Source organism: Somniosus microcephalus, chromosome 4, assembly GCF_052327205.1.
Source record: "Somniosus microcephalus isolate GS21.2 chromosome 4, FLI_Smic_1.0, whole genome shotgun sequence".
Lineage (NCBI taxonomy): Eukaryota > Metazoa > Chordata > Chondrichthyes > Squaliformes > Somniosidae > Somniosus > Somniosus microcephalus.
Window position 1 is genome coordinate 265,950,488 of NC_140990.1, and position 26,656 is coordinate 265,977,143.

At 47.5% G+C, this 26,656-nt stretch overlaps 1 protein-coding gene across 3 annotated transcripts in view; it reads right to left on the reverse strand.

The window, feature by feature from the left end:
* LOC147120432 (coiled-coil domain-containing protein 148-like) overlaps nt 1-26,656 on the reverse strand; it is a 152,181-nt gene that overhangs the window by 29,829 nt on the left and 95,696 nt on the right. For all 3 annotated transcript variants that reach the window (XM_085986338.1, XM_085986339.1, XM_085986340.1), the window contains 2 exons: nt 15,563-15,769; nt 5,201-5,341 (listed from right to left, as the gene is read on the reverse strand). In XM_085986338.1, coding sequence (XP_085842464.1) covers nt 5,201-5,341; nt 15,563-15,769 — 348 coding nt within the window. The remainder of the gene's footprint in view (nt 1-5,200; nt 5,342-15,562; nt 15,770-26,656) is intronic.

Below are 26,656 nucleotides of genomic sequence, written 5' to 3' on the forward strand. Positions count from 1 at the left end.
CAGCCAGCGCGAAGCCAGGAGCGTGCAGTGTAAGTGAGACACGCCCCTTGAGGTCTCAGTTTCACTGGACACGCCCCCAATGTTTCTGTCAAGCTGCTAAGGATTTTTACATGCAAAGCAGCAGTTTAAATAGGTTTTTGGAAGTTTTTTGAAGATTTTGGTAACTTTTATAAACTTTTTAAAATGTTTACATTATTTTGAGTAATCTGAAGTAGTTTTAAAGAGAATTAAAGCAATTTAAAGACTTTTAAAAGCCCTAAAAGATTTTTTTTAAATTCCATTTATTTATTTAGCAATGTCGTCATCATACGTGTCTTCACACTGTTCCCTTTGGGGAACTGTATGAAGTGGTGGAAGGATTTATGGCCATGATTAACGCTCATTCCGTGACCGTAACCATCTTTGAACCAGCCATTAGGGCAGTTAGTCCTATGGCGGGAGGGTTTTACGGGCTCCCACAAGCTATACAAGGAGGGGGGGCCACCCACACCCACGGACGCAAATATCCCACTGGATGTCAACCCAGAATTTAGAGCCGGAGCTCCGACTCCACTTGCCGGGACTGTCTGGAGCGGGGTTCGAAACCCTACCCTGATCTGGCCCAGCGGCGGGGATCCTACCGCTATGACAAAGGCCCAATCCAATTAGCAACGTGAAATGGCAGCATAGGGCTCCAGTCACGGGGAGGGAAAAGGCGCAGGAAACGTATGGGTGTCACCTTTTGTGCGGAGTGGGCCTTTTGCGTAGCAGTAAGCATCCCCGCCGCTGGGCCAGAAGGAGTAGGGTTTTGAACCCCACTCCAGACAGTCCCGGCAAGTGGAGTCGGAGCTCCAACTTTAAATTCTGGGTGGACATCCAGCGGGATGCTTGCGTCCGTGGGTGTTGGTGGCCCCCCCCCCATCAGATGGGTTGTGGGAGCCCGTAAAACCCGCCCGCCATAGGACTAACCACCCTAATGGCTGGTTCAAAGATGGTTACGGTCACGGAATGAGCGTTAATCACGGCCATAAATCCTTCCACCACTTCATACAGTTCCCCAAAGGGAACAGTGTGAGGATACGTACGATGATGACCTCTTGCGCAATGCACCTCCTTGGACCCTCAGTCGCAGGTGCGAGGGGGCAAGTTGTGCAATTGTTAAATTTTTTATTTTATTGACATGTAAAATGTTGGCCCAGTAATTCCCTTCCAAATGCGCTAGTACGGTCGGGGTACTTACGCATCTGGCCGGATGAAATGCCGGTTTTCAGCATGCACAGTGCATGTGGGGAAAACCGGCATTTCCTGTCCTCTGAACGAAGGGGTTCAGAGGCAGAACGCGTGCGACTGCACAGGCAGCGCGTGCGCAGTATAATTCGCCGCTTTCATTAATGCTTTCAGTGAGGTCCAGTCATTACAACTTACACATGAAAAAAGCATGGGTACAGTTGCTCCAGAGGCTGCGGAGGAAGATATTTCTTATCGTGGAGCTTCTGAAAGTATGTATGTCTGTATATATTCCTTTGCGTGTTATGTATATATTCCTTTACTTATGTGTATGAATGTATTATTTAATTATGACTTTCAGAGAAAGTAACTTATTGGAAAATCATAATTAAAAATATACATTCATACACATTAGTCAAGGAATATAAAACATACATACATATACGTAAAGGAATATATGTGGACATACATACATAACTCATTCTCACATTCCATTCACACAGCCACAATTGCTCCTTCTACCTACCGTTCTGAAAACCCGTTTAAAAAAAAAATTAAAGTTTAAAACTTAGTTAAAATTTCTTAAAATAACTTCCCTCCCTTTCCCAAACCTAAATATTGCATTTCATAAGCTCCTCCATAAAATATATCTCCTTCCCCAGCCAATGAACAACTTTACACTTGCTTTTTTCAAGTGCAAGTTCTAGGGACTTACCCTCACTGAATCCATCAGTGAAATCTACAAAGTTCACTGCGCAAGCGCTGCCTGTGCAGTCGCACGCGCTGTGAATAGACCTTGGGTCTGGAAATGCCGGCGTTCCCCGCATGCGCTGTTCCTGCTGAACGCTGGCATTTCCAACGGCCAGATGCGTGAGTAACCCGACCGTACTCACGCTTCTGGCCTGGAATTTCTGGCCCATTGAGTCCGGAAGGTTGTAAAGTGCCTAATCGGAAGATGAGGTGCTGTTCCTCGAGCTTACGCTGAGCTTCTGTGGAACAATGCAAGAGCCCGAGTACAGTGAAGTTTGAGTGGGAATGGGGCAGTGAATTAAAATGACAGGCAACCGGAAGCTCGGGGTCATCCTTACGGACTGAACGGAGGTGTTCCGCAAAGCAGTCACCCAATCTGCGTTTGGTCTCCCCAATGTAGAGGAGACCACGTCGTGAGCAGCGAATACAGTATACTAGATTGCAAGAAGTACAAGTAAATCGCTGTTTCACCTGGAAGGGGTGTTTGGGGCCCTGGACAGTGGGAAGGGGGGGAGGTATAAGGGCAGGTGTTGCATCTCCTGCGCTTGCACGGGAAGGTGCCGAGCGAAGGGGAAGGGGTGCTGGGGGTGATAGAGGAGTGGACTAGGGTGTCTCGGAGGGAGCAGTCCCTACGGAATGCTGAAAGGGGAGGGGAAGATGCGTTTGGTGGTGGGATCACGTTGGAGGTGGCGGAAATGGTGGAGGATGATCCGTTGAATGTGGAGGCTGGTGGGGTGAAAGGTGAGGACAAGGGGAACCCTATCGTGGTTCCGGGAGGGAGGGGCAGGGGTGAGGGCAGAAGTGCGGGAGATAGAACGGACACGGTCGAGGGCCGTGTCAACCACGGTAGAGGGGAATCCTCGGTTGAGGAAAAAGGAAGACATGTCAGAAGCACTGGTGTGGAAGGTGGCATCGTCGGAGCAGATGCGGTGGAGATGGAGAAACTGGGAGAATGGAATAGAGTCCTTACAGGAGGCGGGGTGGGAGGAAGTGTAGTCCAGGTAGCTGTGGGAGTCAGTGGGCTTGTAGTGAATGTTGGTCAATAACCTATCCCCAGAGATGGAGACGGAGAAGTCGAGGAAGGGAAGGGAAGAGTCGGAGATGGACCATGTGAAGAACATAAGATAGGAGCAGGAGTAGGCCATACGGCCCCTCAGGCCTGCTCCGCCATTCAATAGGATCATGGCTGATCCGAATCCAGACTCACGTCCACTTCCCTGCCCTCTCCCCGTAACCCCTAATTCCCTTATCTGCTAGGAAACTGTCTATCTCCATTTTAAATTTATTTAATGTTGCAGCTTCCACAGCTCTCTGGGGTAGCAAATTCCATAGATTTACTACCCTCTGAGTGAAGAAGTTTCTCCTCATCTCAGTTTTGAAAGGGCTGCCCCTTATTCTTAGATTATGCCCCCTAGTTCTAGTCTCACCCATCAGTGGAAACATCCTCCCCGCATCCACCCGATCAAGCCCCCTCACAATCTTATATGTTTCGATAAGATCGCCTCTCATTCTTCTGAACTCCAATGAGTAGAGTCCCAACCTACTCAACCTTTCCTCATACGTCAACCCCCTCATCTCCGGAATCAACCGAGTGAACCTTCTCTGAACCGCCTCGAGAGCAAGTATATCTTTTCTTAAATATGGAAACCAAAACTGCACGCAGTATTCCAGGTGTGGCCTCATCAATACCCTGTATAACTACAGCAAGATGTCCCTGTTTTTATACTCCATCCCCCTTGCAATAAAAGCCAAGATTCCATTGGCCTTCCTGATCACCTGCTGCACCTGCATAATAACTTTTTGTGTTTCATGCACCAGGACCCCCAGATCCCTTTGTACTGTAGCACTTTGCAGTTTCTCTCCATTTAGATAATAACTTGCTCTTTGATTTTTTCTGCCAAAGTGCATAACCTCACACTTTCCAATATTATATTGCATCTGCCAAATCTCTGCCCACTCACTTAGCCTGTCTATGTCCTTTTGCAGGTTTTTTATGTCCTCCTCAATCATTGCTTTCCCTCCCATCTTTGTATTGTCGGCAAACTTGGATATGTTGCACTCGGTCCCTTCCTCCAAATCGTTAATATAGATTGTAAAGAGTTGGGGTCCCAGCACTGACCCCTGCGGAACACCACTAGTTACTGATTGCCAGCCCGAGAATGAACCATTTATCCCAACTCTTTGTTTTCTGTTAGATAGCCAATCTTCCACCCATGCCAGTATATTACACCCAATCCCGTGATTTCTTATCTTGATCAGTAATCTTTTGTGTGGAACCTTGTCAAATGCCTTTTGGAAGTCCAAATACACTACATCCACTGGTTCCCCTTTATCCACCCTGTATGTTACATCCGCAAAGAATTCAAGCAAATTTGTCAAACATGACTTCCCCTTCATAAAACCATGCTGACTCTGTCCTATTAAATTATGTTTATCCAAATGCTCTGTTACTGTTTCCTTAATAATGGACTCCAACATTTTGCCAACCACAGATGTTAGGCTAACTGGTCTATAGTTTCCAGCTTTTTGTCTACTTCCCTTCTTAAATAAGGGTGTTACATTAGCAGTTTTCCAATCTGCCGGGACCTTTCCTGAGTCCAGGGAGTTCTGGAAAATAATCACCAATGCATCCACAATCCCTACCGCCACTTCTCTCAAGACCCTAGGATGTAGACCATCAGGTGAGGGAAGGGTGGAAATTGGAGGCAAAGTGAATGAAATTGTCTAGTTCAGGGCGAGAGCAGGAAACGGCACTGATACAGTCATCAATGTACCGGAAAAAGAGGTGAGGGAGGGGACCCGAGTAGGACTGGAACAAAGTGTTCCACATATCCCACGAAAAGGCAGGCATAGCTAGGGTTACACTGTTGCAATTGATATGCCTGTAAAATAAAGTTCCAATAAAAGTTCCTAACACTAAATTACTAGTTCCATTATTTTACATTTACCAGTCCGGGTTAGCAGATTATGTGATGTCATTATGCTCAACAAGCTGCTAATATGGTATTAATTGAAAGTCATGCTTCAGTCACTGCAACTCTTAAAAGTATAATTGTGTTAGATGTTAGTGGCTAATAAATGCTGTAATTGTTTGAGTCACTTTGGAGGTGCTACACCAAGAGCTATGTGAAGAATCACATTTAAAACAGCTTAAAATTTTTTTTTTACTGCAATTAATTACAAGAATGGGAGGAAGGGGGTAGACTGCCAAAGTCAACTATTTGCAATATACAGATCTCCTTACTTTTTCTTTATCCATGGCTCTTCGGCACATTTCCTTTTCTCTTTCTTTTCTTTGTTGCTCTATTTCGCTTTCTCTTTTCTGGGCAGCAATAGCAGCCTCCAGTCTAGCCATTTCCTCTTGATGTGCACGCATTTGCTGAACCTAGAGATAAGTACAGTTCTGTTAATGACATTATAAAGCAAAACCAACACTAATAGACATTCATAATATGCACCCTATGCAACAGCATTGAACAGCTAAACAAACCTATGAATTTCATTATTTCATTTAATAAAAACATTTTTTTAAATCCAGAGCCCAGTAAACCTGAAATCACCACATCACAGGTAAATCCCCAGTTCATGTATGATTTCAGAAATTTCAATTCTTCGTGTTTCAAAATCATATGATTATAGGTTTTGTGATTTCCAAAATGAGTGTACCTTCATAGGTCTCCTGATGCTTCAGTGGGTAAATGCACTCTGTAGTGTAGTACCGAACCATACAGCCCAGGAATGTCCTGGTTTTCAATCCATGGACTGTGCTCTTAGCTGATCTCAACTGGGCAGGAATGGGGGCACATCATTATCATTTATTCCTAAGAGTAGCAAATAATTTTTCCAATCTCTAATGAGCTAATTAGTTATATGTATTCCTATCAATAACATCTGTAATCTCCTGTATTTTGTGTGTGTGTGAGAAAGCTGAACAGAAAGACGAACACAAAGAGACAGAGGGGTAATATTTAATTTGAGCACAGGCGGAAAACTGGCAGTTGTGGATCGGCTGCCCGTTGTACGTTCCATACAATGGATTTTCCTTTCCATTGAAGTTAATGGAAAAGATCAGGCGGTGGGTATAACGGGCAGTCGATCTGTAACCACCAGTTTTCTGTCAGCACCCAAAGCAAACATTACACCCATAGTTTTCTGGCACTAGGCAAACCACTGCTGCAAATCCCTGACCTGTTGACTCCTTAAGTCAATGGGGAAGGTGATGTACTGCTCAGCCCTGGTAAACAGGCCATTGGTGACCTGCTTTATGCAGTTGTGTGGTCCAGACTGGGAGATGCAGCTGATGTTAACTGTAGCAGAATGAAAAGTGCCAGAGGCAAAGAAGTTAAGGGCTGGGGTGACTTTGAGAGCCACTGGTAAAGCATACACCCCTGGTCCAGCAGGCAGCAAGTCCTGTTGCAGGAGGTTGCAAAGGTCTGAGATAGCCTACCTGAAGAAGCCTGTGGATTACTGGTCCAGTAACATAACTACTATACTACCCTACCTTATCTTCTTGACTCTAGATTTTGTTTTGGCTCTTATATCTTAGATTGCTCTCATAGTTGAGTCCCAACTAACTGTGCCTTCAAGAATGTCTTCACTAGCTTTACTATCAAGGTAAAATGCTAGACAACACACTTCGGACAACTAAGCAGAAAACCTGGTCTGCCAATTATTTGTAAGCTACTGGAATTATTCTTGGAACTCTACAAGATCTATCCCCACTCCTCCATAAGCATTACAACATCACATTAGAACACATTCTAGTTTTAAACTACGAAGCAAATTTATTAAATAAAGAATGGACAAGCAAATATATAATACTGCATTCATATATATATATTACATACTTATAAGTAAATATGTTAACATCTATGGCCTGAATTTTCTCTAGGGAGGCAGGTTGGGGGCGAGGGGCCTCTGAGGCGGGCAGGAAATCCATGAGGCTGGGTTTCTCGCAGGTCCTGCCGACTTTAATGGATTTGCATGTGAGGCCTCGGATTCCCGCCCGCAGCCAGTCAATTGAGAGGCTGGCTGGCTGTGGGCGGATAGGCCTGCAGATGCGGGGGGGTGGTCGGCATGGGCCATCGGGGATCGCGGGAAGGGGGTCGGCATCGGGTATTGTGGGAGAGGGATCGGGGATCGGCATTCGGTATCGGGGGGTCTGCATCGGGGATCGCAGGGGTCGAGGTTGGCCGGGGATCGGTGGGATGGAGGATCGGCAGGGGGTGGGGGGTAGGGGTGGAGAGAGAGCATCGGGGCCGGCCACCGGAGGATTGTGGCTGGCCTCAGCATCATTGGTGGGGTGGGGGGTGGAGGCCTCTTGGTGGGGATCGGTGGCCTGGGGGGGTGATCGGAGGCCTTGTGAGGGGGTATCCGATCGCGGGGGGGTAGGTTAGGCAGGGACTCTGGATCCAGGAGATAGGTATTAAGCCACTTACCTCCTGGATGCAGCAGTCCCCGCTTCGGTTTAACTGCCGGGTTTCACCAATTGTGTGAAACCCATCCACAGGCAGTTAAATTCAAAATGGAAGGGGAGAAAGAGGTTTCCAGCCTTATTACAGCATTTAAATTGAGGTAACGCCCCCCCCGGGAGCAGGTTGGCTGCCCCCCCACCCGCCCCCCGCAACCCCCCGTCTCCAGCAAAATCGGAAGTGGTCGGATTGGAGGCGGGAATCAGTTCGGGAATCCCATTTTTAACAATTTAACTGTCCCCACGCTCCAAACCCACCCGTTTTTTTAGGGGAAAATTTCGGCCTATGTCTTTGAAGGGAAAAGCAACAATCAGGAATCTAAATGCTAATCTGTTTATAACAACTGTTACATATATAGCTCCCTCCTTCTTGTCTCCTTGTGATCTATGAGAGCTACTTAAAATCTACATTTATTTCTATTCTAGGCACAATGCCCTAAAAATTGCCTTAAATGTGTCCTCAAAATGTAGTCAGGAGCAAGATTGAACTGTGGATACTGTAGTACATAAGAACATAAGAAATAGGAGCAGGAGTAGGCCAATCAGCCCCTCGAGCCTGCTCCGCCATTCAATAAGATCATGGCTGATCTGATCCTAACCGCCAATCTACTATCACAGAATCATCTCCTGAATCTAACAGAATTAGACACACGAAATAGCAGCAGGATCAGGCTACACGGCCCCTGGGCCCGCTCCGCTACCCAAAGGGCCATGTCCGATCCGAACCTGGACTCATGTCCAAATTCCTGCCCGCTCCCCGTAACCCTTAATTCCCTTTACTTCTAGGAATCTGTCTATTTCTGTTTGTACCTTTAAGGGGAGAACTACTTTTTACAGCTCCTGTATACTGTAGTACTGGCAGTGACCACACCTGTATATAAACCCTGAGTAGGGATCTGTACAGTTAGTTTTAGAGTAACCCTCATCCAGTAAACACCTGTTGATTGTTCCCTGCAGTCTCGTGTCTAGTTATTGAAGGACACACAACATCAAGATACATGGATCTAACATTGGCGACGAGAAGATTCAAACCTACCTGCAACTCTGCATCACCTCCCAGGGATTCGCTCCTGGAGAAAAGTGAAAGAAGAAGGCCGAGTCTAGAAGCACGGGCGTCGACCATCCAGCGGAGACTTGAGCATCACAGGGGAGGCTGTTGAGAGCTGGGCTTGGTTCTCCAGTCACGGTGGTCCAGCGAATCGGGCTGGCAATAGGTACGGCGCAGACCCTTCCTGGACAGCGGCGGCTAGAGCCGACCGACGGCACAGAAAAAGGCCGAGCAGCGTCGACGGAAGAGAGAGGGTAGAGCACACAGGGCGCAGCCGGTGTTCAGGACCGAGCGGCGTCGACGGGAGAAGAGAGAGGGTAGAGCGCACAGGGCGCAACCGGTGTTCAGGACTGAGCAGCGTCAACGAGAGAGAGAGGCGCGAAGGAAAACGCGCAGAGCGCAGCCGGTGTTCAAGGGGCGAGCAGCGTCAACGAGAGAGAGAGGCGCACAGGAAAACGCGCAGAATGCAGCCGGTATTCAAGGGACGAGCAGCGTCAGCGGGGAAGAAAGGAAAACGCGCAGAGCGCAGCCAGTGTTCAAGGGCCGAGCAGCGTCAGCGGGGAAGAAAGGAAAGCGCGGGAGACGCCATTTTGAGCCGCAGCGGAGAAGAAGGGAGAGCGCGGGAAAACGCCATTTTGAGCCGCAGCGGAGAAGGGAGAGCGCGGGAAAACGCCATTTTGAGCCGCAGCGGAGAAGGGAGAGCGCGGGAAAACGCCATTTTGAGCCAGTCTAACCACACCCAGGGATGCCGAAGAGTGGCAGTATCACAGCGTTCGACAATGAAGTCGAAGATTGGACGACATATGTCGAACGCATAGAAGTGTACTGCAAGGCGAATTAAGTGCCAGATGAGAGGAAAGCGCTGGTATTGTTGAATTCAGTGGGTGCAAAAACGTATGGCTTACTGCGAAACCTAGTAACCCCAGAGAAGCCAGTGGAAAAGGATTTTGGAAACATAGTGTCAATCCTACAGGACCACTTAAACCCCACACCGCTGCTGGTAGCAGAAAGATTTAAGTTTCACAAAAGGAACCAGCATAAAGATGAAAGTAATGCTGAGTATTTAACGGAACTGCGCAAGCTATCGAAACACTGCCAGTTTGGAACGGGACTAGCAGATACTTTAAGGGACAAGTTTGTGTGTGGGCTTCAAAGTGAAGGAACCCAGAAACGGCTTCTATCAGAAAAGGATCTTACGCTGGACAAGGCTTTCAGCATGGCAGTATCACACGAAGCAGCCGCACGGGGCGCTGCAGAGATACAACGGAGACCGCAAGAATATGGCACAAATGAAATGTCATATGGAACAGTGAAGTGCTATCGCTGCGGCAGAACAACACACGACCATAATGATTGCTGGTTCAAGGACAAAGTGTGCAGACAGTGTGGAAAAGTAGGACACATAGCAAGAGTCTGCAGGTCGGGAAAGAAAACCAGCAGCAAGAAATCTCCACAGGAGAAGTACAAGAAGGTACATAAGGTGACAGAGAGTAGTTCAGACGAACAGAAAAGTGATACAGACTCCGGAAGCAAGGAGCTGGGTTGTCTGAAACTACATAAGGTGATCAAAACGGAGGATCACCAAACTATCTGGGTCACGCTCAAGATAGCCGGAGTCCAAGTGAAAATGGAATTGGACACAGGATCAGCCCTAACAGTCATAAACTGAAGGGACTACAAGCGGCTATTCTCACATATACCCTTGAGAGATACAGAGATTGTCTTGAAGACGTACACGGGGCAAAAAGTCTACCCCAAAGGAAAAATAAGGGTGAACGTTATATATAACGGCAAGGAAACACCAAAAATTGACCTATATGTATTGCCAGATGGAGGACCACCACTACTACGACATGAATGGATCCGGAAGATACAGCTAGATTGGCATTCTATACAAGCACTGACTGTAGATGCCAAAAAGGATGACGACGTCACACCTGGACGACTGTCAAAAATGCTAACTGACGCACAAGAAGTGTTCCAGGAGGGACTCGGAACACTAAAAGGCATAACAGCGATGATCAAAATAGAGGAAAATGCAAGCCCAAAGTTTTTTTACGGCCAGACCGGTGCCTTATGCGATCCGCCCAGCCGTCGAAGCAGAGCTGGAAGGTATGGAACATTCAGGAGTACTGTCCAAAGTGGACTGGAGCGAGTGGGCTACACCCATCGTTCCTGTAATGAAGAGGTCGTTGAGTAATACGCCTGGGGAACCAAAGAAGGTTTGCATCTGTGGGGACTTTAAGGTGACAGTGAACCCAGTCCTTCACACGGTACAATATCCGCTTCCGCGGATTGAAGATATTTTCGCCTCGCTATCTGGAGGGAAACGCTTCACTAAGATTGATCTGGCCCAGGCGTACCTGCAAATGGAGGTAGAAGAAGCCTCAAAACAGTACCTCACGATCAACACTCATAAAGGTCTCTACCAATACAACCGGCTGGTGTTCGGGGTAGCATCAGCTCCGGCTATTTGGCAAAGGGCAATGGATCAAGTCCTGCAAGGGATTCCAGGGACCCAGTGTTATTTGGACGACATCCTGGTCACGGGCGAAAATGACAGTGATCACCTTGCCAACCTGGAGCAGGTGCTCACTAGATTGAAGGAATATGGGCTCCGAGCAAATCGCCACAAATGTGAGTTTTTCCAGAAGCAGATCTGGTATTGTGGCCACGTTATTGATGAAGAGGGGTTACATAAGTCCCCTGAAAAGATTGAGGCAGTAGTCAAGGCTCCAGCACCGGAAAATGTGTCACAACTGAGGTCGTTCCTCGGGTTGGTGAACTACTACCATAAGTTCTTGACGAATTTGTCTACAGTACTACACCCACTGAACACCCTACTGCAAACGGGGGTACCATGGAAGTGGAATGACGAATGTAAACGAGCTTTCCAGAAGTGCAAAGAATTGATCGCATCAAAAGAGCTGTTGGCTCATTTCAACCCAGCACTACCAATTCGGTTGGCGTGTGATGCATCACCCTATGGCATTGGAGCGGTGCTGTCGCACAAGTTCCCGGACGGCTCGGAGAGGCCGGTAGCCTTTGCGTCTCGGTCACTAACCTCAGCCAAGCGTAACTACGCCCAGATTGACAGGGAGGCCCTCAGCCTAGTGTGGGAGTGAAAAAGTTCAACCACTATCTGCACGGGCAGAAGTTCACCTTGCTGACTGACCACCAACCACTTGGCTCCATCTTTAATCCAAAGAAGGGCGTTCCGGTGATGACTGCGCAACGGCTACAAAGATGGTCCCTTTTTCTAGGGGCGAACCAATATGAAATCGAGTATAAGGGCACGAAACAGCATGGAAACGCTGATGGGCTATCATGCCTGCCACTGCCTACTGTGGAGGAAGCACCAGCAGTGGACCATGTCGAAATATTTTATTCGACTATAATTGAACGCTTGCCAGTAACTAACGCTAATATAGAGAAGGAGACCCGAAATGACCCGACACTGTCTCGGGTATATGACTTGACGGTGAAGGGATGGCCAACACATGGCGACTCACTGTTGCCAGCATTCTCATCCAGAAGAGAACAGCTGTCAGTATGCCAGGGGACCTTGATGTGTGGATCCCGAGTGGTAATTCCACCCAAGTTAAGGGAGAGAGTGCTAAATGAGCTTCACGAAGGCCATCTGGGAGGGGTGAAAATGAAAAGCCTTGCTAGGGCTTATGTGTGGTGGCCGGGGATCGATCAGCAAATCGAGGACCTGACAAAGAGCTGCTCAGGATGCCAGAAGATCCAAAATGCACCACCACATGCCCCTCTACACCCATGGGAGTGGCCCTCATCTCCATGGCAACGGGTGCATATTGATTTTGCTGGTCCATTCATGGACTCAATGTTTTAATAGCCGTGGATGCGCACTCGAAATGGCCTGAGGTGATCAAAATGTCGTCCACCACCACGGAGAAAACTATTGCAGTCCTACGGACCATATTTGCCAGGAACGGCTTGCCAGAGCAGATTTGCTCTGATAACGGACCACAGTTTGTGTCCGAAGAGTTTCGAAGATTCATGAAAAGGAATGGGGTAAGGCATTACACATCCGCCCCGTATCATCCAGCCACAAATGGATTGGCTGAGAGGTTCGTACAAACCTTTAAGAAAGCAGTAAGGGCCATGTGCGATGACGACATTCCACTGCAGCATAAGGTGGACAATTTCCTGTTAGCCTACAGAAATGCAACACATGCAGTCACCAACCAGGCCCCGGCCATGATGTTCTTTAACTGAAGGTTGAGATCTCGTCTGGATTTGCTCAGACCAAATGTACGTAGAGATGTTGAGAATAAGCAATTCCAGCACATCAATGAGAAGCCGACAAGGAGCTTCAATGTAGGGCAACCAGTCTTGGCCCGCGACTACCGAACAGAGAAATAGCAACCAGGAACGATATGCACATGGCAGGGGCCACTAATGTACACAGTGGATGTTGGGGAGAACATTGTGAGACGCCATGTCGACCAGATCCTAGAGTCACAGGAACGAGTCAACCCCATGTCTCGCGTACCTGGTGATGAACCCGACATACAGGTAGCATCTACCCCAGAAACAGTAGCATCGGAAGCTGATGAACCAACTGACAACAGGGGGCCTCTGCACCAAGAGCAAGACACTCAGGAAAGGCGCTATCCAGAAAGGATCAGGAAGCCGCCCCAAAGACTGAATTTATAAATGGACTATTTTCAGTTAATGTGCATGTTAAAAGTGTTAATTGTTAAATGAATGTTATGGTACTGTTAATCTAAAAGGGGAGGAATTGTAGTGTATGTACCTTTAAGGGGAGAACTACTTTTTACAGCTCCTGTATACTGTAGTACCGGCAGTGACCACACCTGTATATAAACCCTGAGTAGGGATCTGTACGTTTAGTTTTAGAGTAACCCTCATCCAGTAAACACCTGTTGATTGTTCCCTGCAGTCTCGTGTCTAGTTATTGAAGGACACACAACATCAAGATACACGGATCTAACAGATACTAAAGGACTAAAAACTGTGGATTCTCATAAGAACAAGGCATTCTCACAAGAACCAGAGAATAATAGGCCATCAAGGCCACAGGTCCACAGGCAGATAAGCGTACAACTCCTTAACTGAAACAAAAAGTACAAAACTCCTTATTACGAGGAGACTGAGAAATTAAGGGAATGAATTTGTCACCTGACATGTCTGGATTCTTCATTTCCAGTAACCTGAAATCATCAGAGGCAGTAACATCAGGATGCAGACAAAATGCAGTCCCTATTTTAAAGTAATACATTTAGTCTTTATTTATATATTTCCATTATAAACTCTCCCAAAGTGGTAATGCTGCAGTACCATTGCAAGTGGGTTGAGCTGGTAAGCTTGGCTGTCCTGAGTATTCGGCTGAGGAGCAGGTTAAACTCAAAAATCAGGTAAAGGAGAGTTGGCAAAATCAGGTTAGAAAAACAAAATGGCAGGCATGCAAAACATAACTGAGATGCACAATAGTACCACCTAGTGTTGGGAAAGTCTTATTATTGAAAAATATAGAAGATGTCAATTGTTGCCATAAATTAACATTGACAGGTATAACACAAATGCTGAGATATTGACAAATAAAGCACGACTGAAAATCATGTTGTAGGAAGTAATGTTAAAGTGTACAGGAAGTGGGCACTGTATCCAAGATTTTAATGTACTATAGAAAGCTAGCTATATAAATGGATTAATTACAGCAAAGTTTCTGACACATCACAAAGTAGTAGGTTACCCACAGAAGGTACTTTATTTTACATTGTTTAAAAGTTAAATTCCATGTTAAAAAAAAGTTGCCACTCTAATTGTCATCCTGTGACCCTTGCTGAAAGTGCACGTGTGCACTTTAGCTGAGGACTGAACAAGGCTTATTGTGCTGCCTTGTAATTGAATTGTCTGCCAACAATTACTGTGTAGGTTCGCACAAAGAATGGCGACTTGGGCAAGATACTGGTGGGTGTTTAGTGCCTGTCCAACTGTGCCCAAGCATATGTCAGCATTTTCAAGAGGGGAAATAATAAGCAATTAGTATGAACATTTTAGGCTAATGTAGACTGCTGTACTTTTGATTTTTTTTTACCTATTTTAATCCCATGCAGCCAGGAAGACTGAATGTTCAGTGTTGCCTCTACAGATTTCACTGATGCTCTTCCTGGTCCAGCCAATAGGATGTGATGTAGTAGTGCAGGTATATCTCTTCTATATATCTCCAACTTTACTTCCTGCCGTTTGTCTCAATGTTTCAATTCAACTTAGCATTGTGCACAATAACTAAAACTGCTGCTGGGGGGATGCACCAAGGTTGCACCAACCTAGTGGCAGTGGCAGAAAATCCCAGTCTCCAGACTCAAGAATTGATCTTAATTGCATGTATTTGAAACACTGTGAGGTGCATAGTTTTCTAAAGAATTGTTAAAAAATTCTAAAATCGTACCCTATAAAACAGATTACCCACTATGTTAATCCCTCATCCTCACGTAGTTTGAAGGCATTAATTTGGCATTATATTCTAGTTGGCATCGAAACAGGTTTTTCTCAAGCACTGAACTTACTGGTTAAAAAAAAGCTTGCTTTAAATGAAATTTGGCTCATCTGATGCTAAATTCTAAATTGCAATCCTGAAGTAAAATTTCTGTTGTTTATTCTTACTATTTCTTTGAAAAATGATCTTCAGTTTGTTCCTTTAAATGATACTGCCAATGAATTACAGTACAAGCAATGTGTAGGAATCCAAATGTAGCTCTGATCTAAGAACAATATTTCTTGCCATATCAGGTTGTAAAGGAGTAAGGACTCAACTTTAGTAAAAATTGAAAACATAAAATACCTTTAGACAACTTCACCTTGATTTATTTATTGTCAGAAAGTCATCTTGGCACTGAAGATAAAAATCTGTAAATATTCACATACCATTAAACATCACTAGCTCAGCCACTGTGAAATGAATGATGAATGGGGAGGCAGGCAGGCAGGGAGAATCAAATTATCTTAAGTATGTATGTAAAATAAATATAGAGAAAAATTCCAGTTTGGTCTGCAGCCAGATTGTGATGTCTGCATAAATCAATGTGTCTGCTCACCTTGTGGTTTAATTCAGCACAGATTTCCTGCTGCTTCCGTCTGTCATTTGCCAGTATCACATCAGCCTCATGAGCAATACAGGCTTCAGCAAATGTCATCACTGCCTTCATCAGTAAGTCTTTCTTGTCTCGGGTCCAGCTCTGAATCAGAACCCTCCAGCGCTCCCTCCTAAATTGAAATCCGTCCCATAATCTCCAGTGATCAATCTGGAACAAAGATTTAATTACTTTTTCTCAACAAAAATCTATCTTTTGGGACAATTTTTTCTTACCTATTGGTGTTATTTTAAACTCTGTGCCTCAAAAATCTTAAAAGGAATACATACATAAGATATTAAATTACATTGGACATTTTTTTGCTCATCAAGTTGAAGGATGGAATGCTTAATCACCTTTTTCACCCAGTGTCAGCTACTCCCAACTCAAGACAGATGTAAAGCACTCTTCATGCTGCTCTAATAATGTACATTAATCCCAGTTTCAGAAGAGCAATGTGTGACTACACCAGCATGGAATTTTCATTTCCCATACTAATCTTGTTAATCAATATCAAATTAGGGACACTTTTGTGCTATCAACTCAGGTTCACTAGACAGACATTGCCCAAACACATTCAAGCTGATTTCCGCCCATTCTTCAGATTTCCCAGTCGAGTCTGCAATGGATAGTGGAAGCTCCCAGCCAAAGCAGATGGGAGCTTCATTAGTGTATTCAAAAGTGGGTGGGGGCAGGGGATGTCCATCATGAGATTTCCCTGTCTCCAGAACACTAAGTCAAACCCATATTCTGGAAACCAGGGCTGCTTGGGATAGACAACTGAGGAGGAAATTCATGAAAAGGTCAAGGGGGAAAAATTGGTGATCACCAGCAAAGCAGCTGGTGTCACCGCAACTGTCGTTAATGGCCGCCTGAAATGGCTGCAGCGCTAACAGGCCTAAATTCGTGTGGGGGTGGGGGGCATGGAGGTAGGTGCTAAGCTTAGGTGCAATGCCATCCTGGTGACGTTGCACAAGGGATCCAGGACCAATTTGTAGTCCTGGTGCAGCATTGCTGCTTCCCCTAACGTCTGTGTGCGAGGCTGTGAAGCTCGCAATGCATTGTGGGCAGTGAGGAGCTCTGAAATTTAAAGGGGCCATGCACATTGAAGCAAGACAAAATAAAATGCACTGATTCAGTACATTTTTCAGTCCTTTCTGTCTTTTTACAAATATTCAATATTTAAAAGAAGTTCCAAATGTGATTATTCAGCTTTTAAAGCTGAATTACCTTCCTAAGTTGAACAAATGGGAAAACTGCTTCAGCAATAACACAAATGGCTCAGCAAGCCAGGGTAGGGGCACCCAGGGTCTCGCAGGCAGCACTCCAGCTTTGTGCAGGGGGTCAACACTGCAAGACTGGCCCTCTACCTACAGGGGCCAGGAGGCCCTCCAGCAAGAACAATGTGGGAGCACATTACCAAGGCCATCACTGCCAGCAGTGTTGCCCCACCACCTGCTCCAGTGCCCAAAGTGGCTTCATGACCTCAGACCACTGGTCAAGGTCAGTGAATGCATCTTCAAAAGCTGTCACCTACCAACTGCATCACTAGCCTCACACACTGCTCAATGCAGGACCCCCAATCACTCACCTACCACCAATCTGCACCAATGACGAGGCACATCTACCATTCCTAGCATCACCTCATCCCCTTGGAGGAGACGGTACAGGCCATTCTTGGCAGGGGCATGGTTGAGTCCTTGGCCAGTGGTGGGGCTGCAAGGATACAAGATGCGGGTATCCTCGTACGTTATCCCCCTTCTGGCATGCACCTCTATGTTTACCACCCTCCTGTCAGCACAACTCCACCCTTGTGTCTTCCTCATTTCACACACCCAAGAAATGCAGCCTGCCCAGCCAGTGGATCAATAAGAAGAGGCAGCCTGCCCAGCCAGTGGGACCGCCGGCAGATGATTCCATCCCGGATATCCCATCCACAAAGGGGCTGTCTGGGATGCATCCTTCCATTTAATTCCTCCTCTTGGGCTTCCTCCTCTTCTGCGTCTTCCTCTTCTGCGTCTTCCTCTTCTGCGTCTTCCTCTTCCCTCTGCAAGTGGATGCTGTAAATGCGAAATTACAGCATAGGATGCTGCAAATACTCACTTGGTCCGGCAGCATGTCGACCTGAGACGTTAACTCCACGGATGTAGCTTGACCTGCTGAGTATTTGCAGGATGTTCTGTTTTCTCAAAGGCGTTCACTTACCATCCGACCACTTGCAAGTGTCCAGCAGTACTCCCAAAACACTTAAAAAAGCATTCACACATATTGCAGCAAGCCACCACTTCAATAATATCCAAAAAATCCAAGGCCAAATCCTTCCATTCAAATTTACCTGATTGGTGTGTGTGTCCCTTTAACAGCTGCAGATATCGCCTCTGTCAGCAAGTTAACCTGGCATGCTTAGGACTCAGCGCTGAAGTGAGCGCCAGTGTTGAGGTTCGCATAGGTGACGTTAAGTCGGTGACGTCACCATGCCGCCATTTTTTTTTAACAGGGCGCTGCCAGTAATGGGCCCACAAATATGGCAGACACCACAGGGACCGCCTCCAGCTGGCGCAAGAGCGGCCACCGCCGCCATTTTTTCAAGAATCAGTGGCGCTAACAGGTGGCGGTAAGTATATGAATTTCTCACCCCATGTGTCTTTGGGCCATTTCTGGGTCGTTTTTGTTCATTTTTTTGTTCCTGCTGGCACTTAGGTTGTCATAAGCTGCTTTGCCAGTTGTTCTTAATAATTTTTTTGTCCCCCCCATTGTTGGCATCAATGGGTTACCCAGTGTGAATCCTCCAAGCTGATGTGTTCAGTAGAAGATGAAGACCTACAGTGGGATTGCTGACAGATCAGAGTGCCCAAGAGTGGCTTCCTGCCACCCACTTGCATGCTTCACTTTGGCCATCAAAGTGCTGATGGAGGCTCTTTTTCCCAATGAAAGTTGATGTTGTTACTCAGATAGGTGAATGCCTGACTTGTGGTCACCACTACAACTTTATACTGCCCTTCCCCAGCACTTTCCCATGCAATTGTAACAAGTCCATTCACCATTCTCCACACTTTTGACCAGGGTCCCAAACACTCCTGCAGTTGTTTCTCACGGGGGTAGGGATATTTCAACACCCTCCGCCGACTGGAAACAGAGTGGTGGCCGAGTTAAAATACAGGTGGTAGACTTATCGCCCTATTCCCGCTCTGCCACCATTTTTCCTGGAACCATCCACTGGGCAGCCGAGATGCTCACCTGTATCGAGTGGGTACCTCATTAAACTATGCAAATCGAGGTCCTATGATGTAATTAGGACCCCAATGACATTTTAATGACCTGCTGGATGGAGCGTGTTCCATTGACGTTACGCTCAGTAAAACCTGGCAGTACGGCAGAAGAAGTCGAAAAGGTAAATATTAAAATTATTTTGTGGGGCCAGAAGGGCAGCCGTGCTCCTCTGAGCTCCACAAGAATAATCTGCCATGCCGTGCCCTTCCTCCTGCGTTTGCACCCCACCCCGCCCCCGCTGGACCTATCTTTTCCCCTGCCGAGTAGGCTTCCATCTCACCCAATACTGTGCCAGCCGGGAGCATTGGGCGCCAGTTTGGGGTGTGCAGCTTGCCGCATATATGTTAATCAGGCCCAGTTCTTGAATTGGGCCGGGCCACCAACTGGCACTATCGGACAGTCACACATGCTCCGCCAACTGGCTGCACGATAGTTAAAAAAGCTGTCAGCCTTGGCTCAATGTGAGAACTCTAGCCCCTGAGTCAGAAAGTCGTGTGCTCAAGGCCCATTCCAGAGACTTGAGCACATAATATAGACTGACACTTTAGTGCAGTATTGAGGGAGTGCTGCACTATTGGAGGTACCCACTTTCACAGAAGGCAGTTGAGGCCAATTCATTAAATATATTCAAGAAGGATTTAGATATATTTCTTAAGGCTAAAGGGATCAAGGGATATGGGGAGAAAGCAGGGACAGGGTACTGAATTTGGATGATCAGCTATGATCTCATTAAATGGCGGAGCAGGCTTGAGGGGCCGAATTGCCTACTCCTGCTCCTATCTTCTATGTTTCTATGTAAGCCATTCCTTTCACACTCATCGCCATTGCAGGGGGTACCATTATGTCTCATCATTCACTGCAACTCACTAAGCCACTTCCAAAGGTGTACACGAATATGTCCAAGAACACAAAGTGTTGAAAATAAAGATGTCAATGTTTGACAGCACATTAACAGAAACTTCACATGAACATTGGCTAAAACACCCAAGTGCCTACCCTCATGATAGTTGGTATGATTGCACTAGGATCAGGCTGAGTGTGAGGGGTGGCTAGTGAGATGGGGAAGTGATAATGTAGATAGAGAGGGATGGGTGGAGGTGCAAGGTAAGTTGGTGTAAGGATGTGCAGGAGTAGGGTAGGGAAGGCAGAGTGATGGGATGTGTTGAGTGGCACAGCAGGATGAGGTTGAGTGCGGCTTTGCAGTAACGTTTCATGATCTACTGAGATCATTGAAAAGTTTGCACCACTGCAGCCTGGTCCTCCTAACGACATCCCTGCTTGTGTCCTCCTGTGCAATGTGTTGATCTCCTGGGGGGGTCTCTTCTGCCCATGGGAAGGGAAGTCGACCTCCCTGTGTACTCTGACTCCCTCCATAAGCATATGGAGGGAGTCACGGGAGAGCCTGGGTGCAGCCGGCACCTCTGTGCAGTGCTCGTCAGTGTTTTCAGCACCTCAATGCTGCAGAACACTGACAGCACAACTGTCAAAATCAATTTGCGCATGGTCCCTTTAAGGCAACCAGCTGATGACACGTCATCAAGTGATGTCATCAGACCCGCTTCCTTTAATTGGCTGGTAAACGTGCTGGGTGGACTTAACAAACCCAATCAACGTAAGATCACGCTACAGAGTGGGCTGGAGCCAGCAGCGGTGTCGCACCCCACCACCGACCCCGGCCGCATCGGACCCACCTTGGTAGGCAAAATCACGGCCTAAGTATCTGTCTTCACGGTAGAAGACACAAAAACATTCCGCAAATAATGGGGAACCAAGGGTCTAGACAGAATGAGAAACTTGAAGAAATGAGTAAAAGTAAAGACATAGGGGTAAAAATTGGATAGCGCCCCAATTTTAGCGCCCCGAAAAAGTTAGCACCCCCGCGGCCGATTTTCCCAGGTAGACCCCCCGAGAGGGCGGAGGGGCGCTACTGGAAGCACCCCACGTCCCTCTTGGGGTGCTGCGAGCCAATGTCGCGCCGCGGTACTGCAGGCCTTCCTCCCCTTATTAAAGGGGAGGGGCCTGGCGCAGCGCGTCCCGGCGCCCAGCTGGGCCACCAGGGATTGGGAGTGCCAGCAAATGAGCCCGGCACTCAAGAGGAGTGCCGGGCTGACCGAGAGCAGCCGGGGGGACTTCACGGGTGTTAAGTATGTGTATTGTATTGAACAATTAACACAAAGACTTAAACGTATAACTCAAACAGGCCTTTGCTGGTTGGAGGTAGGGACTGCACATAGGTCTTTACTTCATGCCCACAGGCGGGAACTGAGGGGGATCAGTACCCACAGTACTATTTATACCCCTATGGCCAGGAGTGGTACTGCGTATCACTACGCCCAACAAGTAGTGCAGTCCTGTCCATAGGTTCAAAGTAGCACACATATTACATACACAACATTCCTCCCTTCCTAGCTTTACAGTCATCTCCCCATTTAACATAACGTAATAACATATATACATATATAACTTCAGGTTTACATAACAGAATAACATAGATACATAGATAACTTCATGTCAAAAACAGATCACAGATTCAGTCTCTGCGGAAAACAGTTCACAGATTCAATCTCTGTGGTGTAGTCGGTTCACGTTGCTAGAGTGACTCATTCAATAGTCCTTCCATGGATTTAACAGTTTGAACTTCCGAACTGAATTGGCTCCGTTCGGAGGGACCACGTGTGTGATCTGGTAGAGGTGATAATGGTTCAGATGGGTCATCTTCTGTTTTTACTTTTCCTTTTCTGCTTCTTGGAGACTCTCTGGGCTCCATTGTCAGCTGCCACAGCTGCCAGCTGCATGCGCAGTTCCTCCTTCTCTTCCTCCTGTTTCCGTCGTAGAGCCAGCTTCTCCCGATGTTCCGTAGACTTTTGGTGCTCCTCCATGATTTCTGCACTTTGGGAGTCGAAGTTACAAGCTGGGCAGGACAGGACATCGTAATATTCGGTGTCGTCCTGAGCTAGACCAGTGAGAGGGTCGTCTATTTCCTCCATACCTAGCTGGACGTTAGCCAGCTCTTGTTCCAAATCCAGACATCTTTCCTGAAGAGACTTCTTCATGTGTACCTCTGCATCCAGCTTTTTCTGGGCTTTCAGCAAGTCGTTTACTAGTGACCTCATTTGTGATTTTAATACTTCAACTTCCTTTGGAGATTGATTGATCGGACTATGCAATCCCTCTACCGGAGCAGCTGTTTCAGCGGTCTGTTGTTCTACGTTGACGTGAGTCAGCGTACTTTTGGCATCCAAGGGCTGCTCTGTTGCAGTCATCTCAGTCTGTGTTGCCACCTCAGCTCTTCCAATAACCTTTGAGAGCTCCGAACCCCTTTCGTTTGAATATTGAAGTTCGTGTTCAAGTTTTTCCCATTTCAGAGTCCTGTCCTTCAGCATATGCAGGAGTTGGCTGACCGTTAACTCCTCTGACATCAGACGTTTTGTGTGCTCCTGCTCCATTTTCTCCATCAGCTGCTTCTGTTGTCTTTCCAGATTCTCCAACTCTATATCAAAGAACTCTTTCGTTGCATTCAACTCTTGCTCAAAACGGCGAAGCATTTGTTCTAATTGCTGTTGTAGTTTGAAATGGAGTTGAGTTCGAGCCCGGTGTCCCTCAGAAATGGGCACATCAGTAGACTTGCCAGACTCAGAATCCACAGTTAAACTATGTTGTTGTTGCTCAGTGGAATTCTGTGCTGAAACTTTGTCTTTTGCACCTGAGTTGGGCTTACCATCATCCGTTCCAGAGTCTGGGCCGACTATCTTCACCGAGTTCTCACTCGTTATTGTTTGTAGGAAATGCCAGTCCATATTCATTTTCCTAATCCACTCCCGTCCTAGTAGTGGAGGACCTCCTTCAGATATCACATATAAGTCCATTATTTGACTGTCTTCGCCCTTGTGGGCCACTGCAACCTCTATTTTCCCGATGGGGTACACTCTTTGCCCCGTGTATGTTTTCAATATAATCCCCGTATCCTGTAGGGGAATATGTTGGAATAACTTTCCGTAATCTTTCTTATTTATGACCGTCAATGCCGATCCAGTGTCCAATTCCAGTTTTACTTGGACTCCTTCTATCTGAAGAGTGACCCAAATTGTCTGGAGGTCTGCACCCTTACCAGCGTTGAGTACTCTTAAGCTAGCCAGTTCATTACAGCTTAAGCTAGCCAGTTCATTACTGCTAGCGTCTGAATCGGACTCCTGTTCGGTCACCTTGTGTACCTTTGCGTATTTTCCTTGCGGTGACTTCTTGTTGCTGGTCTTCTTCCCTGACCTGCATACTCTAGCTATATGTCCAAGCCTACCACAAGTTCTACATTCTTGGTTTTTAAACCAACACTGGTTCTGATCATGCGTTGTTTTTCCACAACGATAACATTTGCCAGAACTCACACCCAATTTGTGTGCACTGAGCTCCGGTGACCGTAGCTGCATTACTGCCGTGCCTCTCGCTGCGGCTTCGTGTGCTGCTGCCATAGTGACCGCCTTCTCAAGCGTCAGCTCATTCTCCTCGAGCAGTCGCTTTTGTGTATCCTGTTTAAATAAACCACACACAAATTTGTCTCGTAGTGCATCTGTCAATCCCGTTCCAAACTGGCAATATTTCGCTAATTTACGCAATTCCAGCAAATATTCAGCATTGCTTTCATGCTGTAGCTGCCTTCTGTCGTAAAATTTAAATCGTTCCGCTAGCATCAGCGGCGTGGGGTTTAGATGATCTTTCAGGACAGTAACAATCTCATCGAACGTCTTATCCGCCGGTTCATCTGGTGATAACAGGTGTTTCAATTGCCCATACGTCTTCGCACCCATTAAATTTAATAATGTTAGAGCTTTATCTTGGTCACGAATTTTATTGGCCTTACAATAATTTTTTACTCTTTCAACATATATGGCCCAATCTTCGAGGTCACTATCAAAGGTGCTAATATTCCCGTGTTTAGGCATTGTAGATTTGCAATTTCTCAGATTTTATTTTCTTTACTTGTTATCAAAGATGGCGGCTTCCCGCTCTTGCCGTCGTCCTCCGCCCACAAAATGGCGGTTTTCCCGCGCTTGGCGGTCTTCACCCGTCCCCCGACGCCGTCTCCCTTCAGCCCTCGAGTGCGGCCCTTATCTTCGCCGCGATCGATAGCCCGCGCTGTGCACCGCGACTCTCGCACCTTGAGCTTCTGCAGCCGCCGCGCCTTTCAGTCCGAGTGCGGCTCTTATCTTTGGTCCCGATCGCTGGCCCGGCTGCGCCCCTCACTTCAAAGCGGCCCGGCCCTTATCTGCCGATCGCTATCGCCCTACCTCTCTCTCTTCCCCAGTCCTGTCTTTACTCCGGTTCACAAGCTGATGGAGGCTTCAGGGTCCTAATGCCTGTCTCTTCCAGTCGCTGGAAGCTGTCAGGATTTCTGCTGCCCTTCAGTTTTGAGTGGGGTGTTGAGGATTGAAACCTCTCTTCAACGTCCTGTCTTTGGACGAAGCCGCCTGGAATAACTGCCGCAGGGTAAGAGCCTGACTCGTCGCCAGTGTTAAGTATGTGTATTGTATTGAACAATTAACACAAAGACTTAAACGTATAACTCAAACAGGCCTTTACTGGTTGGAGGTAGGGACTGCACATAGGTCTTTACTTCATGCCCACAGGCGGGAACTGAGGGGGATCAGTACCCACAGTACTATTTATACCCCATGGCCAGGAGTGGTACTGCGTATCACTACGCCCAACAAGTAGTGCAGTCCTGTCCATAGGTTCAAAGTAGCACACATATTACATACACAACAACGGGGGCAGGTGCTGGCAGGCGGCCAGCAACAAAAATGGCCGCCCGCCAACTCCCCTTTAACTAGCACCGCCCTGGCCGCAGGTAGGCCCCCCTGACCCTGGTGGACAGAGCCTCTGCCAATAAGTCGGGAGGCGCCACCCAATGTTACAGCCGTGGCGCGAGTGAGGTGCGGCGTTAATGGTTAGTGTCGCTGCTAACCTCCCGTTGAATTTCGCAGGAGGCGTTAGCGGCGCCGCGCCCAGGCGCTAGTTGATTTGCGCCCTCCCATTAGCGCCCTCTTAGGACGCTAACAGGAGACGCAAATCAACCGAATTTAGCCCCATAATCTAGAACACGGGGTCACAGTCTCAGAATAAGGGGTCGGCCATTTAAGACTGAGATGAGGAGAAATTTCTTCACGCAAAGGGTTGTGAATCTTTGGAATTCTCTACCCCAGAGAGCTGTGGATGCTTAGTTGTTGAGTATATTCAAGACAGAGGTCAATAATTTTTTGGGAACTAAGGGAAATGGGGATAGTGCGGGAAGATGGAGTTGAGGTAGAAGATCAGCCATGATTTTGTTGAATGGAGGAGCAGGCTCGAAGGGCCGAATGGACTACTCCAGCTCCTATTTCTTATGTTCTTTTGGAAGAGAGGTTAAACCCAAGCCCTTTCTGCCTTCGTAGGTGGAGGTAAAAAATCCCATGGCACTATTTGAAGTAGAGCAGGGGAATTCTCCTGGTGTCTTGACCAACATTTATCCCTCAACCAAGACCTAAAACAGATAGTCATTTATTTTATTGCTGTTTGTGGGACCTTGCTGTGTGAAAATTGGCTGCTGCATTTCCCTACATTACTACAGTGACCACACTTCAAAATTACTTTATTGGCAGTAAAGCACTTTGAGACATCCTGAGATTGTGAAAGGCATTATATAAATCAGGAAACTCTTTGGTATCCAGCACCAACGGGACCGGGATGATGCTGGTTGATTAAAAATTCCGGATAAGGAAGAAAGGACATGGAGTGACAGTGGCCCAAGGTATGAGAGCCCCATTACACAGCCAGAAGTGCTGGAGCCCCGTAACACAACCAGAAGTGCTGGAGCCCCATTACACAGCCAGAAGTGCTGGAGCCCCGTAACACAGCCAGAAGTGCTGGAGCCCCGTAACACAACCAGAAGTGCTGGAGCCCCGTAACACAACCAGAAGTGCTGGAGCCCCGTAACACAGCCAGAACTGCTGGAGCCCCGTAACACAGCCAGAAGTGCTGGAGCCCCGTAACACAGCCAGAACTGCTGGAGCCCCGTAACACAGCCAGAAGTGCTGGAGCCCCGTAACACAACCAGAGGTGCTGGAGCCCCGTAACACAACCAGAGGTGCTGGAGCCCCGTAACACAACCAGAGGTGCTGGAGCCCCGTAACACAACCAGAAGTGCTGGAGCCTCGTAACACAGTCAGAAGTGCTGGAGCCCCGTAACACAGCCGGAAGTGCTGGAGCCTCGTAACACAGCCAGAAGTGCTGGAGCCCCGTAACACAGCCAGAAGTGCTGGAGCCCCGTAACACAGCCAGAGGTGCTGGAGCCCCGTAACACAGCCAGAAGTGCTGGAGCCCCGTAACACAGCCAGAAGTGCTGGAGCCCCGTAACACAGCCAGAGGTGCTGGAGCCCCGTAACACAGCCAGAAGTGCTGGAGCCCCGTAACACAGCCAGAAGTGCTGGAGCCCCGTAACACAGCCAGAAGTGCTGGAGCCCTGTAACACAGCCAGAAGTGCTGGAGCCCCGTAACACAGCCAGAAGTGCTGGAGCCCTGTAACACAGCCAGAAGTGCTGGAGCCCCGTAACACAACCAGAAGTGCTGGAGCCCCGTAACACAGCCAGACGTGCTGGAGCCCCGTAACACAACCAGAAGTGCTGGAGCCCCGTAACACAGCCAGAAGTGCTGGAGCCCCGTAACACAACCAGAAGTGCTGGAGCCCCGTAACACAACCAGAAGTGCTGGAGCCCGTAACACAGCCAGAGGTGCTGGAGCCCCGTAACACAACCAGAA